An 18,263-nucleotide genomic window follows, 5' to 3' on the forward strand; every position below is an offset into this window, starting at 1 on the left:
CCGTGGCCATCGTGCAACATCGACTCCACCAGCGAGCTGTAAACGCTGCAACACTGGCGTATGGAGACGTCAGCAGGTCGTGCTGAAGCTCATCAGCTTGACCGACAGAAAACACACTGCCCCCGAGGTGAGGGATGCCATCCTCGATGTGACGGCAATGTCTTTCTCGCCGATGCACCTGGGCCCAGGCATGGTCGTGTGTGATAATGGCTGGAACCTGGTAGCGGCTCTGGAGCTTGCCAGACTCAAACACGGTCCACTCATGGCCCACATTTTTAACTTGTTGGTGCAAAGGTTTTTAAAAACCTACCTCATTGTGCCTGATATACTGGTGAAAGTGCGGCCATTTTCGTAAGTCTAAAGTAACCGCTGCTAGCCAGAAAACATTCAGAGCACACTCCTATCATCTTCTGACCGTTGGATGACAGAGGAAGAGGAGGAGGATGAAGTGGAACAATCCCATAAATGATTGCCACAAGCACCTGGTGCAGAATATGATGGAAATATTTCCGTCAACCCTTGCTGGCAGCAGAGAGGAGATTTCCTCCAAGAGGCTAACAACTGCCATCTAGTCCACAACCACCAGGGGAACACTCTCCAAGGTGTGGGACACATTAATGCCCCCCCTGGCCAAACTACCGCCACTGAGGGGCCTAGTGTCACCAGGAGGGAAAAGTATAGGCGCATGTTGCGTGAGTACCTGGCCAACCACAGCCCTGTTCTCTCTGATCCCTCTGCGCCTTACACGTATTGGGTGTAGAAGTTGGACTTGTGGCCCTTGGGGTGAGTGGAGGCTTCCCCAAGCTGAGGTTTGGGTGAATTTAGCGAGGGGTTGCAAGTACACCCCCCAGTTAGCCTTTTTGATGGCATAGAGTGTACACAATGAACCCCAACTGTCACTTGCTGAGCCACTCTTCTACTTGTAACTGCATGATAGAACCTGCGTGTCTATGCTTCTTTTCAGTTATAGATAGATTTGTGCACCTGCATTTTAGGTTTATGCCCCATTCTGTTGCATCAACCCACAAGCAGAGTTCTTATTTGTGCCCCTTTGTACCAATTCAGCCCTGCCTCCCCCAGTAGTAATTCTTTCACCCTTATCATGGAGTTGTGACTTGCCCCAGCAGTGTTTAGAGTGTCAGGCCCATTCTGTTGCTTCAGCCCACAAGCAGAGATTTTTATTCTAGCCTCTGTGTATACCAAAAAAAAAACCATTTGTTTACATCACAAAATGCGTAAGATTAGCGCTAAGGGACCTATAGTAGAGTTGGAAGGGACCTCAAGGGCCATCGGGTCCAACCCCCTGCGAGTGCAGGTTTTCCTAAATCATCCCAGCTATAGGTTTATCCAGATTCCGCTTGAAGATTTCCATTGATGGAGCGCCCACCACCTCCCGTGGCAGCCTATTCCACTCTCTCACTACCCTCACTGTCGGAAAGAGATACAGATTAGACATTAGGAAAAACTTTCTCTTTAGTTTCATCCCATTGCTTCTTGTACTTCCTTGTGCTAATGAGAATAGGGTAGATCCCTCTGCACTGTGACTACCTTTCAGATATTTGTAGACTGCTATTAAATCTCCCCTCAGCCTTCTCTTCTGCAAACTAAACAATACCAATTCTTTTAGCAGCTCCTCATAGGACATGGTTTGCAGACCTTCCACCATTTTGGTTGCTCTTCTCTGGACTTGCTCCAATATATTGATGTCTTTCTTGAATTGAGGCGCCCAGAACTGTACACAGTATTCCAGGTGTGGTCTGACCAGGGAAGAGTACAGCGGAATAATGACCTCTCTTCATCTAGATTCAATGCTTGTCTTAATACATCCCAGAATTTTATTAGCCTTTTTTGCAGCAGCACCGCACTGTTGGCTCATGTTGAATTTGTGATCTACTATTATGCCCAAGTCCTTTTCCCCTATGCTATCACTTAGTTCTATTCCTCCCATACTATATATGTTTTTTACATTTCTGTTACCCAGGTGTAGAACTTTGCATTTGTCCCTGTTAAATACCATTTTATTCACCTCAGCCCATTGTTCCAGTGTGTCTAAGTCCTTTTGAATACACTCTCTCTCCTCTCTAGTGTTGGTTATTCCTCCTATCTTCGTATCATCTGCAAATTTTATGAGTTCCCCAATAATTCCATTGTCCAGATCATTTATAAAGATGTTAAAAAGTACTGGGCCCAGAACAGAGCCCTGCGGCACCCCGCTTTTGACTTTCTTCCAGTTCGATGTGTAGCCATTTAGTATTACTCGTTGTGCCCGATCATTAAGCCAGTTGTGAATCCACCTAACTGATTTTTTGTCAAAGCCATACTTAATCATTTTTTCAATAAGAAGGTTATGTGATACTTTATCAAATGCCTTACTGAAGTCAAGATATACTATGTCCACGGCATTCCCTTGGTCCAACCATTCAGTGATTTTGTTGTAGAAGGAAATCAGGTTAGTCTGACAAGATTTATTGGTCATAAAGCCGTGCTGGCTCTGGTTAATTAATGCCTTCCCATCCAGGTACCGAAGTAAATGTTCCTTGACAATTTGCTCAAAGATTTTTCCTGCTATCGAGGTCAGACTTACCGGCCTGTAATTTCCTGGATCGTCCTTTTTCCCCTTTTTGTAGATGGGGACAACATTTGCCCTTTTCCAATCTAAAGGGACCACCCCTGTTTCCCATGACTTACCGAAGATTATAGCAAGGGGTTCTGTTATTTCCTCTGCTATACTGTATATATACTGCTATACTGCTATACTGTATACTAGTGGTTTTCAGCCCTAAAAAGTGGTTTAGCAGACTTTATATCTGCAATGGTGGATCCCCCCCCCCCATGGCTTATACTCGAGTCAATGAGTTTTCCCAGTTTTTTGTGGGAAAATTAGGGGCCTCAGCTTAAATTCGGGTCGGCTTATACTTGAGTATATATGGTAGCAAATAATTGTGAAGTGGAAGGGAAATGATACAAGGTTTTCACAATTTTAATCAAATAAAAAAGTGTGACGCAATCGTCTTCAACCCCCTATATCAGTACTTTGTAGAGCCTACTTTCTCTGCAGTTACAGCTGCACGTCTTTTGGGGTATTTCTTTAATCAGTTTTGCGCATCTAGCAACTGAAATTTTTGCCCATTCTTCTTTGCAAAATAGCTCAAGCTCAGCCAGATTGGATTGAGACGTCTGTGAAGAGCAATTTTCATGTCTTGTCACAGATGCTCAATGGGATTTAGGTCTGGACTGTGACATTCTAACAGTGCCCGGCATGTAAACAAATTCTGGGAGCTGCATGTTCTGGTAAAAGACTGATCTGCAAGGTGACTTAACAATCTGGGCCCGTCAATCTGAAATTGATGGCCTATTTTAATGATAAGTCACCAGTGATAAAATATGGATAGCCTTTTTTGACACAGCTAATTTTTTTATTTTCAATTTTTTTTTTTTTTTTTTTTTTTTTTTACAACAGCCATAACTTTTTATTTTTTTTCACAGAGTCATATGAGGGCTTAATTTTTGTGGGACAAATTGCGCTTCGTAATGGTACCATTTAATATTCTATACATTGTCCTGGGAAACTGGAGAAAAATTCAGAATGGGGTGGAATTGGAGAAAAACTGCATTTGCAGTCACTTTATTCTGATACCCTTAACTTCCCTTAACCGAGATGTACAGTATCTCACAAAAGGGAGTTCACATCTGTTATCTCTCTTCAGTCCTAACATTAAACTTCCCAATAGCCCACACTTTATTATCTATGTTTTACTTTCTATCTCTCTTAGTCTGACACCTTACTATAGCTTTCTAATCTTGCTCCACAAAATGGACACCTTCTCTTTGTTTCTAAGCTTTTTATATTGTCTATGGTCCCTCATGATTGGCTGTCCCCCGTCATGAGGGCTGCTTGCATGGAATTATAAAGGAAGTCCATCAGATCCCTGTGATCCATGTGATTTTATTTGGAAAGTTCATCTCTACTTATGTACCATTAGAAACATTCTGAATATGTGATCGATGCTCTCAAAATGCAAGTATGTGCTATCATGTTTCTGTATATATTAGTTACCGTATATGAGCGGTGATTTCCAGCGTAGTATGGGTTGAACAAACCAAGTGAAGTTATCTCATTTTCATTTAAATCCCATTTTCGTTGTGCTTCTTTTATCTCTTCACCAAAGGAAACTGCTACCTGTTAAAGTTAATCATAGAACATGTTTTAATAAGATCATCCTTTAATAGTGCAAAAAAATAGAAAAAAAATCAGGGCACTCACCAGCCAGTAGTAAAATTCACCAAACTTTAATAATCTTCCATAAAAATAGGTACTTGAACAGCATTTACAGACGGGGGTAGGGTAGATGGAATGTAGAAGAAATGAAGCGACGACCGTTTCGTGCTAAATGCACTTCATCAGGCACGAAACGGTCGTCGCTTCATTTCTTCTACATTCCATCTACCCTACCCCCGTCTGTAAATGCTGTTCAAGTACCTATTTTTATGGAAGATTATTAAAGTTTGGTGAATTTTACTACTGGCTGGTGAGTGCCCTGATTTTTTTTCTATTTTTTTGCACTATATTGGACTATTTGTTCAACAGTGAGCACCACCTGAATGCCAGATCATCTAGTTTGAGATCCAGTGATTTGGTGTATGTTCACACCCACAGAACGGTGCCGCTGCTTTTGAACTTTTTTGCATTTTGTCATCCTTTAATAGTCCCACCATGGAAAAATTCAGTGTGTTACAGCAGCGTAGATAACACAGTAGTATTACAAGGAAAACAAAAATAGTGTCCCTTCTCTCCCTTAGGGTGAAGCAGTCGGTCACTGACAGTACTGCCCAGTGCTGTCACAGTCTCATACATGGGATGGGAGTTATTCTCCCGCATGGAGCCCACCACGGACAGTATCCTTCTGTCACCCACCACCTGTACTGGGTCTAGACTTCCTTTTATGTTTATGTTCAGTTTATGCTTTATACAGCATGGAACAGCGAGGGGTAAAAGCCAAACCAGAGCATTTATTCTGAAAGCAAGGGAGACCCATATGCAGATAACTGTTTTGAGGTTATTGCCATAGTTATGTCTCAGAAGGGGTACTATGTCTCCTTATGGAGATGTTGCCATTCCAGGCCATCTTGAGGTGTGTAGAGTTTCACAGACCATGCATGCTCTACTAGGAATTCTGGGAAAAGAATACGCAAATAACTGATCCAGGGTAAATATGAGCCGCATTCAGAGAATTTCTATGATGTTGTTATTTATGGATGTCGAAAAGGCATTTGATAGGATGAAATGGTCCATTATTGAGGTAACATCGTAGCTAGAGATGAGCAAATTTCCCGAATTAATTTGCAGCAAATCGCGTTGACCCCTTCCCGACATCTGCCCTAATAGTACAGCACTGTACTATTTCCTTTAAACCAGAAACTGTGTGCGCACCCTGCTTTGCAGGTGTCAGCTGTATGTAATGGCTGACACTGTCCTCTAACATTCCCAGTCGGAGCTGAGCTCCAATTGTGGGTGTTAACCCCCGAGATGCCACAGTCAAACATGATCACAGCATCTCAGGGGATTTATTATATATAGGGACCCCTCAATGTTTCCAGTCACCGACCGGAAGAGCTCCAGAGTGGATGCTGAGACCAGGACAGGTGAGTATCAATATTTTTTATTTAATCGCGATGGCACCCCCTGATCTTGTGCCGAGGGGAATATGTAGCATGGTGGAACCCCATGTTTGACTGCGACATTCAAAGGGTTAAAACCCCTGATCAGAGCTGTGCAATTTGTTACCACGGAGTGTGAGGAAATCTGGATTTAATGCGAACCAAAATTCCTGAAATTCGGATCAAATTCCACTTCGTCAGCTTCGATTCACTCATCTCTAATCGTGGCACTTGGGACCTGGTAAAATATACGGTTGTAAGTTCTGTCCCTTTAGTCTTAAAGGGATCCTATCATTAAAACTCAAATTTTTTCTCACTAACATGTCAGAATAGCCTTATAAGAAAGGATATTCTTCTCCTACCTTTAGATGTCTACTCCATATCGCCGATCGGTATAAATCCCGGTTTTCATCGGTATAAATCCTGGTTTTCATCGGTATGCAAATCAATTCTCTCGCAGCACTGGAGGTGGGCCCCAGCGCTCAAACAGCCCTGGGGGTGTCCCCAATGCTGCGAGACAACTCTCCAGCGCCACCTCCATCTTCTTCCGGAACGTCCTCTTCACGCACAGGCTTCAAACTTCTAGGCCTCAGGCCTAGGGCAAAGCCGACTGGAAAATGGCCACTTACACAGTTGATAGGATCCCTGTAAGTAATCCTGTATGTTGAAAGGGTAGGAAGAACCTTTTTGATATGCTAGCTATTGGAACTTCCTTTTACAGCATTTTATCCAAGAATTCAGTATCTTCTTCTGTAAATGGGTACTTCATTTTAAAAGATTCTGAAACTGGGGCAACAAGGTGGCTCAGTGGTTAGCACTGCAACCTTGCAGCGCTGGAGTCCTGGGTTTGAATCCCACCAGGAGCAACAGCTGTAAGGAGTTTGTATGTTCTCCCCGTGTTTGTGTGGATTTCCTACCATTCTATAAAGACATACTGATAGGGAAAAAAATGAACAATGTGATACCTATATGGGGCTCACAATCTACAAAAAGAAAAAAAGATTCTGAAATTGATATTTTTCTTTCTTGCACCTTCCACTCTTTAGTATTTAATGTCTTAATATTAGAATGGATAGGGAAGACACTCCACCACTATCCCCCAAGAACTGGAACATCTGATCTTGAACTGACAGAGGCTCCTTAACATCCTCAATATTCATGGTAAGGCAAATAGTCTTAAGAAGGGACTCCGTATCTTCTGACTGACAGAGAGGACAACCAGATAATTCAAAAGATGAATCAGAATTGGTGAGAATCTCTTTAATTGGGCAGATTTAACCACCTTAAAGGTATCCTATCACTCAGACACTATTTTTTCTAGCTACCACGTTGGAATAGCCTTAAGAAAGGCTATTCATCTATCTTTCGTCATCTTCTCTGCGCCGCCGTTCGCCTACAATCCTGGTTCTTGTCGATATGCAAATTAGCTCTCTCGCAGCAATGGGGGCGATCCCCAGCACTCAGACAGCACTGGGGGCATCCCCAATGCTGCGAGAGAACTCTCCCCAGCGCTGCCTCTTCTTCCGGCGGTGGCTTGTAACTTCTAGGCCTCGGGCCTTGGGCAGAGAAGACTGCGCATGCTCACAGGCCACAAGAAAATACTGTGCAAGCAGCCATTTTCTCGTGGCCTATGGGCATGCGCAGTCTGATCTGCCCAAGGCCCGAGGCCTAGAAGTTACAAGCCATCGCCGGAAGAAGAGGCTGAAGATGACGCTACTGAAGAAGAGGAGGCAGCGCTGGAGAGAGTTCTCTTGCAGCATTGGGGGCGCCCCCAGTGCTGTCTGAGCACTGGGGCCCACCTCCAGTGCTGCGAGAGAGCTAATTTGCATACTGACAAGAACCGGGATTGTAGGCGAACGGCGGCATGGAGAAGACGACGAAAGGTAAGAGACGAATAGCCTTTCTTAAGGCTATTCCGAATTGGTAGCTAGACAAAATAATGTCTGAGTGATAGGATCCCTTTAAAGACTCAAAAACAGTCATTAACCCAGAGGAAACTAATAAAATAAGGCTAGAGCCAAACAGGGAACTCACTAGAGGAGTGACTTATTAGGCCAGGAGACCTGCAAACCTCAAAGGAGTCAAGGGGGGCAACATTCTGGAGAACTCTGCCAAAGCCCTCTGAAACCCACACTGGAGGATCAGGGCGCCAAAGTAATGCTGGGTGAGAAGGATGAGTCCTAGGATGGATTCCTCGCTTACCATGAAAGACAGGAAACAACTGGTGAACTATTGGAAGTGGAGCTAAAGATTATATATATATATATATTAGCAGGAGGACCCCGCTTCGCACGGGTATATTACACTTTTTGTTTGTGTAGTGGCCCCATAAGAATTGCCCAGTTGTGCACTGGTGTATTTTGTATGTGGTTTGTGTGTGTCCATAAGCGTCATGTGGTCATGTGTATCTCATTTTGGATATCAGTGAAACACCTGCGATCAGTTGTTATGGATACCTGGAGTAAAGCTGTGTGAATGTGACCTTGTGTAACAATGTCATCTGCAGCACCTTGCCCCCTTTAAAGCTGACATACAGCAGTGAAGACAAATGACTGGGTTGCTATGGAAACCTGGAGTAAAACTCTAATGTGTGGTACTCTGTGCAGAGCCGTCTATCTAATCCTCCAGCGTATGGTACTGTGTGCTGATGCACGTATCTAATCCTATGGCTTGTGGTACTGTGTGCAGAGGCACATATCTAATCCTCCCTGTGTGGTATTGTGTGAAGAGGCGTGTATTTAATCCTCTGGCATGTGGAACTGTGTGCAGATACGTGTATCCAATCCTCTGGCGTGTAGTACTGTTTGCAAATGCACTTATCTAATCCTCCCCCGTGTGGTACTGTGTGTAGACGCGTGTATCTAATCCTCTGGCGATGGTACTATGTGAAGACATGCATATCTAATCCTCTGGCATGTTGAACTGTGTGTAGATGTGCGTATCTAATCCTCCCCTATGTGGTATTTTGTAAAGAGGTGCGTATCTAATCCTCCCCGGTGTGGTACTTTGTGCAGACACACATATCTAATCCTTTAGCGTGTGGATCTGTGTGCAGACGCACATATCTAACCCTCGGTTGTGTGGTACTGTGTGCAGACGCACGTATCTAATCCTCCCCTGTGTGGTATTGTTCGAAGAGGCGCGTATCTAATCCTACAGTGTGTGGAACTGTGTGTAGACATGCGTATCTAAACCTACAGTGTGTGGAACTGTGTGTAGACATGCGTATCTAATCCTACAGTGTGTGGTACTGTGTGCAGATGCGTGTATCTAATCCTATGGCATGTACAACTGTGTGCAGATGCACGTTTCTAATCCTCTGTTGTGTGGAACTGAGTGCAGATGTGCATATCCAATCCCCTGGCATGTAGTACTGTGTGCAGATGCGTGTATCTAATCCTCCCCCGTGTGTTACTGTGTGTATATGCGCGTATCTAATCCTCTGGCGATGGTACTATGTGAAGACATGCGTATCTAATCCTCCGGCATGTTGAACTGTGTGCAGATGTGCATATCTAATCCTCCCCAGTGTGGTAGTGTGTGAAGAGGCGCGTATCTAATCCTACAGTGTGTGGAACTGTGTGTAGACATGTGTATCTAATCCTCCCCCGTGTGGTACTTTATGCAGACACACGTACCTAATCCTACAGCGTGTGGAACTGTGTGTAGACGCGAATATCTAATCCTCAGTCGTGTGTTACTGTGTGAAGACGCACATATCTAATCCTCCCCTGTGTGGTATTGTTTGAAGAGGCAAGTATCTAATACTCCAGTGTGTGGAACTGTGTGTAGACGCCTGTATCTAATACTACAGCATGTGGTACTGTGTGCAGACGCATGTATCTAATCCTATGGTGTGTACAACTGTGTGCAGATGCGCGTATCTAATCCTCTGTCGTGTGGAACTGTGTGCAGATGTGCGTATCCAATCCTCTGACGTGTAGTACTGTGTGCAGATGCGTGTATCTAATCCTCCCCCATGTGGTACTGTGTGAAGACATGCGTATCTAATCCCCTGGCATGTTGAACTGTGTGCAGATGTGCGTATCTAATTCTCCCCTGTGTGGTATTGTGTGAAGAGGTGCGCATCTAAATCTCCCCCATGTGCAAACACACGTATCTAATCCTTCAGAGTGTGGAACTGTGTGCAGATGCGCATATTGAATCCTTGTTGGTGTGGTACTGTGTGCAGACGCATGTATCTAATCCTCCCCTGTGTGGTACTGTGTGCAGATGCATATATATAATCCTATGGCGTGTACAACTGTGTGCAGATGCACATATTGGAGTGTGGAACTGTGTGTAGACGAGCGTATCTAATCCTACGGCATGTGGTACTGTGTGCAGACGTGCATATCTTATGCTCTGGTGTGTGTTACTGTGTGCAGAAGCATGTATCCAATCCCCCAGCATGTGGTACTGTACGCAGACGCGTGTATCTAATCCTTCGGCATGTGGAACTGTGTGCAGATGCACATATCTAATCCTTCAGTGTGTGGAACTGTGTGCAGAAGTGCGTATTTAATCCTCTGGTGTGTGGGACTGTGTGCAGACGCGTGTATCTAATCCTCTGGCGTTTGATACTGTGTGCTGATCTGTGTATCTAATCCTCTGATGCGTGTATCTCAGTTTGGATATCAGTGTTGTATTGTGCATGTGGAGTGACCGTGTGTATTGCAGTTGGAATATGAGTGAAAGTCTTGCAGGTTTGTATTGGCTAAGGGGGGTGGGCATTGTGTTTGGAAAGCTGTATCTCAGCAACAATATGTCCGAGCGAGTTGGAGTCTTGTCTTCAACCTTCCCGGATACCTGAAGTATGTCTGTACCAAATTTGTTGAAGATCGGTACAGTCATTTGGTCGCGCATAGACAACAGACAGACAGACAGACAGACAGACAGACAGACAGACAGACAAGAATTCATTTTTATAATATAGAGAGATATATTCAATGTTTTTTCCTGTCCCTATGGTAGGAGGGGAAGCCTCCTGATAAGTGTCATTGTGATGACTTAAGAAAAAGTACTTTTGTAGTTCTTACTTTTCTTACTAGTTTTGGAGAGAAAAGACAAATATCTCACATTTTTGCACAATTTTGGCACAGATCTTGATGATATGGAACTTATTCAGTTTCTGGAATAAAGTAAGTGGTAAATGTATAATTTAGAAATATTACACCCACCTCATTTTCCAGCTTACTTGTATAAACTGCCTTCAGATTCTTATTCAGAGCAGTCATCAGTTTGTTATAGTCGTAAATCAGTACATTTTCCCGGGTGGCTTTCAGACTGAACGTGAAAAAAGGAATGTGACAATGTATTAAATGTATTCCTAGAAATCTTGTTTTAGACAATAACAACGGTACCAGGGGCAACACACACAACTAATGGCCCATGTACAGGAACAGTAATGAGTCAATATCTCAGTATAGAGCTAATCCCCCCCCCCCCCCCCATGTATGTCTAGCAATCTTCCAGTAATGGGAAATTCACAGTTTTTTTGCAGGCAGAATTTGAGGCAGAATCTGTCTCAAAATCTACATAAAAAATGCCTCCTAAGCCCACCATGAATACATTGAATACAATATTGAATACAATGCCTACTACCATTCAGGCATAGTGTTTTTTTGCAGAGGTTCTTAAAAGAGGCAAAGTGGAGTAAACATGTGATATTTTTTAATAGAGCTTTAATGAAGTGTTATTACTATTTTATAATGTAATTGTGCTAACTGTGTAATTGTGGGGCGTTATTAACTCAGGGGAATTATTCAGCGAGAATCAAACAATGTAATAAACTACAAGATAATACAATACTTACTCTCGATTTTGATACATTTTAATTATTTCTTTGGTATTTGATGCTGATAAGCCTTCAGTCGTCCTTGGTGTCAACATGTTTTGCAACTGCATATGTAGGGAAAAAAAAAAGAAGAATGTTACATTCAAATGGAAGCTTTAATCTATATTTAATTCTATGCTGTATTTTACTGTAAAACTACTCTATATTAGAGATGAGCGAACACTAAAATGTTCGAGGTTCGAAATTCGATTCGAACAGCCGCTCAATGTTCGTGTGTTCGAACGGGTTTCGAACCCCATTATAGTCTATGGGGAACAGATACTCGTTAAGGGGGAAACCCAAATCCGTGTCTGGAGGGTCACCAAGTCCACTATGACACCCCAGGAAATGATGCCAACACCTCTGGAATGACACTGGGACAGCAGGGGAAGCATGTCTGGGGGCATCTAACACACCAAAGACCCTCTATTACCCCAACATCACAGCCTAACAACTACACACTTTACACACTCAATACCACCTCTCTGACAGTAGGAAAACACCTTGAAACATGTGTATTTGGCACTTGCAGTGAGGAGAGCTTGTCACCAGCAGTGAATTTGGCCCTTGTAGTAAGTTGAGGTTGGCACCAACATTTGTTTTGAAAATCAGGGTGGATTGAGCCTCTAACCAGCAGAGTTTGGGCAAATTCATGGTGGAGGGAGCCTCTAAAAACCCCAGTTTGGACCAATTCATGGTGGAGGGAGCCTCTAACCAGCCCAGTTTGGGCAAATTCATGGTGGAGGGAGCCTCTAAAAAACCCAGTTTGGACCAATTCATGGTGGAGGGAGCCTCTAACCAGCCCAGTTTGGGCAAATTCATGGTGGAGGGAGCCTCTAACCAGCCCAGTTTGGACCAATTAATGGTGGAGGGAGCCTCTAACCAGCCCAGTTTGGACCAATTAATGGTGGAGGGAGCCTCTAACCACCCCAGTTTGGACCAATTCATGGTGGAGGGAGCCTCTAAACAGCCCAGTTTGGGCAAATTCATGGTGGAGGGAGCCTCTAAAAAACCCAGTTTGGACCAATTCATGGTGGAGGGAGACTCTAACCAGCCCAGTTTGGACCAATTAATGGTGGAGGGAGCCTCTAAACAGCCAAGTTTGGACCAATTCATGGTGGAGGGAGCCTCTAAAAACCCCAGTTTGGACCAATTCATGGTGGAGGGAGCCTCTAACCAGCCCAGTTTGGGCAAATTCATGGTGGAGGGAGCCTCTAAACAGCCCAGTTTGGGCAAATTCATGGTGGAGGGAGCCTCTAACCAGCCCAGTTTGGACCAATTAATGGTGGAGGGAGCCTCTAACCAGCCCAGTTTGGACCAATTAATGGTGGAGGGAGCCTCTAACCAGCCCAGTTTGGACCAATTAATGGTGGAGGGAGCCTCTAACCACCCCAGTTTGGACCAATTCATGGTGGAGGGAGCCTCTAACCAGCCCAGTTTGGACCAATTCATGGTGGAGGGAGCCTCTAAAAAACCCAGTTTGGACCAATTCATGGTGGAGGGAGCCTCTAAACAGCCCAGTTTGGGCAAATTCATGGTGGAGGGAGCCTCTAAAAAACCCAGTTTGGACCAATTCATGGTGGAGGGAGCCTCTAACCAGCCCAGTTTGGACCAATTAATGGTGGAGGGAGCCTCTAAACAGCCAAGTTTGGACCAATTCATGGTGGAGGGAGCCTCTAACCACCCCAGTTTGGACCAATTCATGGTGGAGGGAGCCTCTAAACAGCCAAGTTTGGACCAATTCATGGTGAAGGGAGCCTCTAAAAACCCGTTTGGACCAATTCATGGTGGAGGGAGCCTCTAACCAGCCCAGTTTGGGCAAATTCATGGTGGAGGGAGCCTCTAAACAGCCCAGTTTGGGCAAATTCATGGTGGAGGGAGCCTCTAACCAGCCCAGTTTGGACCAATTAATGGTGGAGGGAGCCTCTAACCAGCCCAGTTTGGACCAATTCATGGTGGAGGGAGCCTCTAAACAGCCAAGTTTGGACCAATTCATGGTGGAGGGAGCCTCTAAAAACCCCAGTTTGGACCAATTCATGGTGGAGGGAGCCTCTAACCAGCCCAGTTTGGACCAATTAATGGTGGAGGGAGCCTCTAAACAGCCAAGTTTTGGGAAATTCATGGTGGAGGGAGCCTCTAACCAGCCCAGTTTGGACCAATTCATGGTGGAGGGAGCCTCTAAACAGCCCAGTTTGGGCAAATTCATGGTGGAGGGAGCCTCTAAAAAACCCAGTTTGGACCAATTCATGGTGGAGGGAGCCTCTAACCAGCCCAGTTTGGACCAATTAATGGTGGAGGGAGCCTCTAACCAGCCCAGTTTGGACCAATTAATGGTGGAGGGAGCCTCTAACCACCCCAGTTTGGACCAATTCATGGTGGAGGGAGCCTCTAAACAGCCAAGTTTGGACCAATTCATGGTGGAGGGAGCCTCTAAAAACCCCAGTTTGGACCAATTCATGGTGGAGGGAGCCTCTAACCAGCCCAGTTTGGGCAAATTCATGGTGGAGGGAGCCTCTAAACAGCCCAGTTTGGGCAAATTCATGGTGGAGGGAGCCTCTAAAAAACCCAGTTTGGACCAATTCATGGTGGAGGGAGCCTCTAAACAGCCAAGTTTGGACCAATTCATGGTGAAGGGAGCCTCTAAAAACCCGTTTGGACCAATTCATGGTGGAGGGAGCCTCTAACCAGCCCAGTTTGGGCAAATTCATGGTGGAGGGAGCCTCTAAACAGCCCAGTTTGGGCAAATTCATGGTGGAGGGAGCCTCTAACCAGCCCAGTTTGGACCAATTAATGGTGGAGGGAGCCTCTAACCAGCCCAGTTTGGACCAATTAATGGTGGAGGGAGCCTCTAACCACCCCAGTTTGGACCAATTCATGGTGGAGGGAGCCTCTAAACAGCCAAGTTTGGACCAATTCATGGTGGAGGGAGCCTCTAAAAACCCCAGTTTGGACCAATTCATGGTGGAGGGAGCCTCTAACCAGCCCAGTTTGGACCAATTAATGGTGGAGGGAGCCTCTAAACAGCCAAGTTTTGGGAAATTCATGGTGGAGGGAGCCTCTAACCAGCCCAGTTTGGACCAATTCATGGTGGAGGGAGCCTCTAAACAGCCCAGTTTGGGCAAATTCATGGTGGAGGGAGCCTCTAAAAAACCCAGTTTGGACCAATTCATGGTAGAGGGAGCCTCTAACCACCCCAGTTTGGACCAATTCATGGTGGAGGGAGCCTCTAACCAGCCCAGTTTGGACCAATTCATGGTGGAGGGAGCCTCTAAAAAACCCAGTTTGGACCAATTCATGGTGGAGGGAGCCTCTAAACAGCCCAGTTTGGGCAAATTCATGGTGGAGGGAGCCTCTAACCAGCCCAGTTTGGACCAATTAATGGTGGAGGGAGCCTCTAACCAGCCCAGTTTGGACCAATTAATGGTGGAGGGAGCCTCTAACCACCCCAGTTTGGACCAATTCATGGTGGAGGGAGCCTCTAACCAGCCCAGTTTGGACCAATTCATGGTGGAGGGAGCCTCTAAAAAACCCAGTTTGGACCAATTCATGGTGGAGGGAGCCTCTAAACAGCCCAGTTTGGGCAAATTCATGGTGGAGGGAGCCTCTAAACAGCCCAGTTTGGGCAAATTCATGGTGGAGGGAGCCTCTAACCAGCCCAGTTTGGACCAATTAATGGTGGAGGGAGCCTCTAACCAGCCCAGTTTGGACCAATTCATGGTGGAGGGAGCCTCTAAACAGCCCAGTTTGGGCAAATTCATGGTGGAAGGAGCCTCTAACCAGCAGAGTTGTGGGAAAGCAGGGTGGAGGGAGCCTCTAACCAGCAGAGTTGGTGGAAATCAGGGTGGAGGGAGCCTCTAACCAGCAGAGTTGGGGGAAATCATGTTGGAGGGAGCCTAGTATTAGCAGAATTGTGCAACGCTTATGGTGGATGAGTATGAGGATGCGGAGGAATTGGAGAGGTTGAGTACAGACATGGAGTTTCATGTTGGGGTGCTTTACACAGGTGGGCACAAAAATGAAGGCTCTATCCAGTGGTGGTTCATTTTTATCAAAGTGAGCCGGTCGGCACTCTCAGCTGACAGACGGGTGCGCTTGTCAGTGATGATGCCACCGGCTGCACTGAACACCCTCTCAGATAGGACGCTGGCGGCAGGACAGGACAGCACCTCCAAGGCATATAGGGCAAGTTCAAGCCACAGGTCCAACTTCGACACCCAATACGTGTAGGGCGCAGAGGGGTCGGAGAGGACAGGGCTGTGGTCGGAAAGGTATTCCCACAACATGCGCCTATACTTCTCACGCCTGGTGACACTAGGACCCTCCGTGGCGGCACTTTGGCGAGGGGGTGCCATCAAGGTGTCCCAGACCTTAGACAGTGTGCCCCTCGTTTGTGTGGACCGGTGAGAACTTGGTTGCCTACTGGAGGAACTGCCCTCCCTGCCGCCAACGTCACATGCTGGAAACATCTCCATCATATTCTGCACCAATTGCCTGTGGCAAGCATTGATGCGATTGGCCCTCCCCTCTACCGGAATAAAAGACGAGATGTTGTTTTTATACCGGGGGTCAAGGATAGCAAAGATCCAGTACTGGTTGTCCTCCATGATTTTGACAATACGCTTGTCGGTTGTAAAGCACCCCAACATGAACTCAGCCATGTCTGCCACAGTGTTAGTTGGCATGACTCCTCTGGCCCCACCGGAAAGTTCAATCTCCATTTCCTCCTCATCCTCCATGTCTACCCATCCGCGCTGCAACAATGGGACGATTCGAAGTTGCCCGGAAGCCTCCTGTATCACCATCACATCATCGGACAACTCTTCTTCCTCCTCCTCCTCCTCCTCCTCCTCCATTAAACGCAGTGAAGCGGACAGATGTGTGGACCTACTCTCCAGCTGTGACGGATCGGATGCTATCCCTAACTCCTCTGTGTGATCTGAGTTATCCCTGATGTCAATCAGGGATTCTCTCAGAACACACAAGAGCGGGATTGTAAGGCTCACCATCGCATCCTCAGAGCTCACCCTCCTTGTGGACTCCTCAAAGACCCGTAGGATGTCACAAAGGTCTCTCATCCATGGCCACTCATGGATGTGAAACTGAGGCAGCTGACTTTGTGGCACCCTAGGGTTTTGTAGCTGGTATTCCATCAAAGGTCTCTGCTGCTCAACCACTCTATTCAACATCTGAAACGTTGAGTTCCAGCGTGTGGGGACGTCGCACAAAAGCCGGTGTTGTGGCACATGCAGGCGTTGCTGGAGAGATTTTAAGCTAGCAGCGGCTACTGTCGACTTGCGAAAGTGGGCGCACATGCGCCGCACTTTCACCAGTAGCTCTGGAACATTGGGGTAGCTCTTTAGGAAACGTTGCACCACTAGGTTGAAGACGTGGGCCAGGCATGGAACATGTTGGAGTCCGGCAAGCTCCAGAGCTGCTACCAGGTTCCGGCCGTTATCACAAACGACCATGCCTGGGCCCAGGTGCAGCGGCTCAAACCATATTGCCGTCTCATCGAGGAGGGCATCCCTCACCTCGGAGGCAGTGTGCTGTCTGTCCCCCAAGCTGATCAGCTTCAGCACAGCCTGCTGACGTCTACCAACGCCAGTGCTGCAACGTTTCCAACTCGTAGCTGGGGTCAATCTAACAGCGGAGGAGGAGGCGGTGGCGGAGGAGGAGGCGGTGGCGGAGGAGGAGGCGGTAGAGGAGGAGGAGGAGGGGGGTGTTCTTCTCGTGTCCCTGCCAGGAATGTTAGGCGGGGAGACGAGGTACACCGGGCCAGTTTGGGAAGCAGTCCCAGCCTCAACTACATTCACCCAGTGTGCCGTCAGTGAAATGTAGCGTCCCTGTCCGCATGCACTTGTCCACGCGTCGGTGGTCAAGTGGACCTTTGTCCAAAGCGCGGAACTAAGGGCCCGCCTGATGTTGAGTGACACGTGCTGGTGCAAGGCGGGGACGGCACACCGGGAGAAGTAGTGACGGCTAGGGACGGCATAGCGAGGTGCCGCAGTTGCCATCAGGTCCAGGAAGGCAGGAGTTTCAACAAGCCGGAACGCCAACATCTCCTGGGCCAGCAGTTTAGCGATGTTGGCGTTCAAGGCTTGCGCGTGTGGGTGGTTAGCAGTGTATTTCTGCCGCCGCTCCAATGTCTGAGAGATGGTGGGTTGTTGTAAAGAAACGCCTGATGGTGCCTTTGATGGTGCAGGAGAAGGAGATAAGACAGGACCAGGGGAGGATGAGGTAGAAGTCAACAAAGTGGCGGAGGCAGATGAAGTGGTGTCCTGGCTCGTCCTCTGGAGTGCATCGCCAGCACAGTCAGCAGTGGCAGTGGCAGAGGCAGAGGCAGTGGCAGAGGCAGTGGCAGTGGCGTGAACGGCAGGCGGCCTTTGTCCTGCCGTTGCTGCCTGCCACTGATTCCAGTGCTTGGATTCCAAATGACGGCGCATTGAAGTGGTGGACAGGTTGCTCTTCTCAGAGCCCCTAATCAATTTCGAGAGGCAAATTGTGCAGACAACACTATATCTGTCCTCGGCGCATTCCTTGAAAAAACTCCACACCTTCGAGAAACGTGCCCTCGAGGTGGGAGTTTTTCGGGGCTGGGTACGAACTGGAACATCTTGGGAGATTCCGGGTGTGGCCTGGCTTCGCCTAAGCTGCTGACCTCTGCCTCTGCCTCTAGCTACCCTTTTTGGTGCTGCACCTGCCTCAACATCCACACTACTTTCCCCGCTTGACATCCCCCCTGTCCAGGTCGGGTCAGTGTCCTCATCAT

General features: G+C 46.9%; 1 protein-coding gene across 1 annotated transcript in view; it reads right to left on the reverse strand.

Moving 5' to 3' along the window:
* The window catches only part of LOC142183343 (uncharacterized), a 100,757-nt gene that overhangs the window by 16,808 nt on the left and 65,686 nt on the right, over positions 1-18,263 (reverse strand). The window contains exons 4-6 of the mRNA XM_075258438.1: positions 11,474-11,559; positions 10,839-10,944; positions 4,058-4,180 (exon numbers count right to left, since the gene is read on the reverse strand). Coding sequence (XP_075114539.1) covers positions 4,058-4,180; positions 10,839-10,944; positions 11,474-11,559 — 315 coding nt within the window. The remainder of the gene's footprint in view (positions 1-4,057; positions 4,181-10,838; positions 10,945-11,473; positions 11,560-18,263) is intronic.

Source organism: Leptodactylus fuscus, chromosome 1 (assembly GCF_031893055.1).
Source record: "Leptodactylus fuscus isolate aLepFus1 chromosome 1, aLepFus1.hap2, whole genome shotgun sequence".
Lineage (NCBI taxonomy): Eukaryota > Metazoa > Chordata > Amphibia > Anura > Leptodactylidae > Leptodactylus > Leptodactylus fuscus.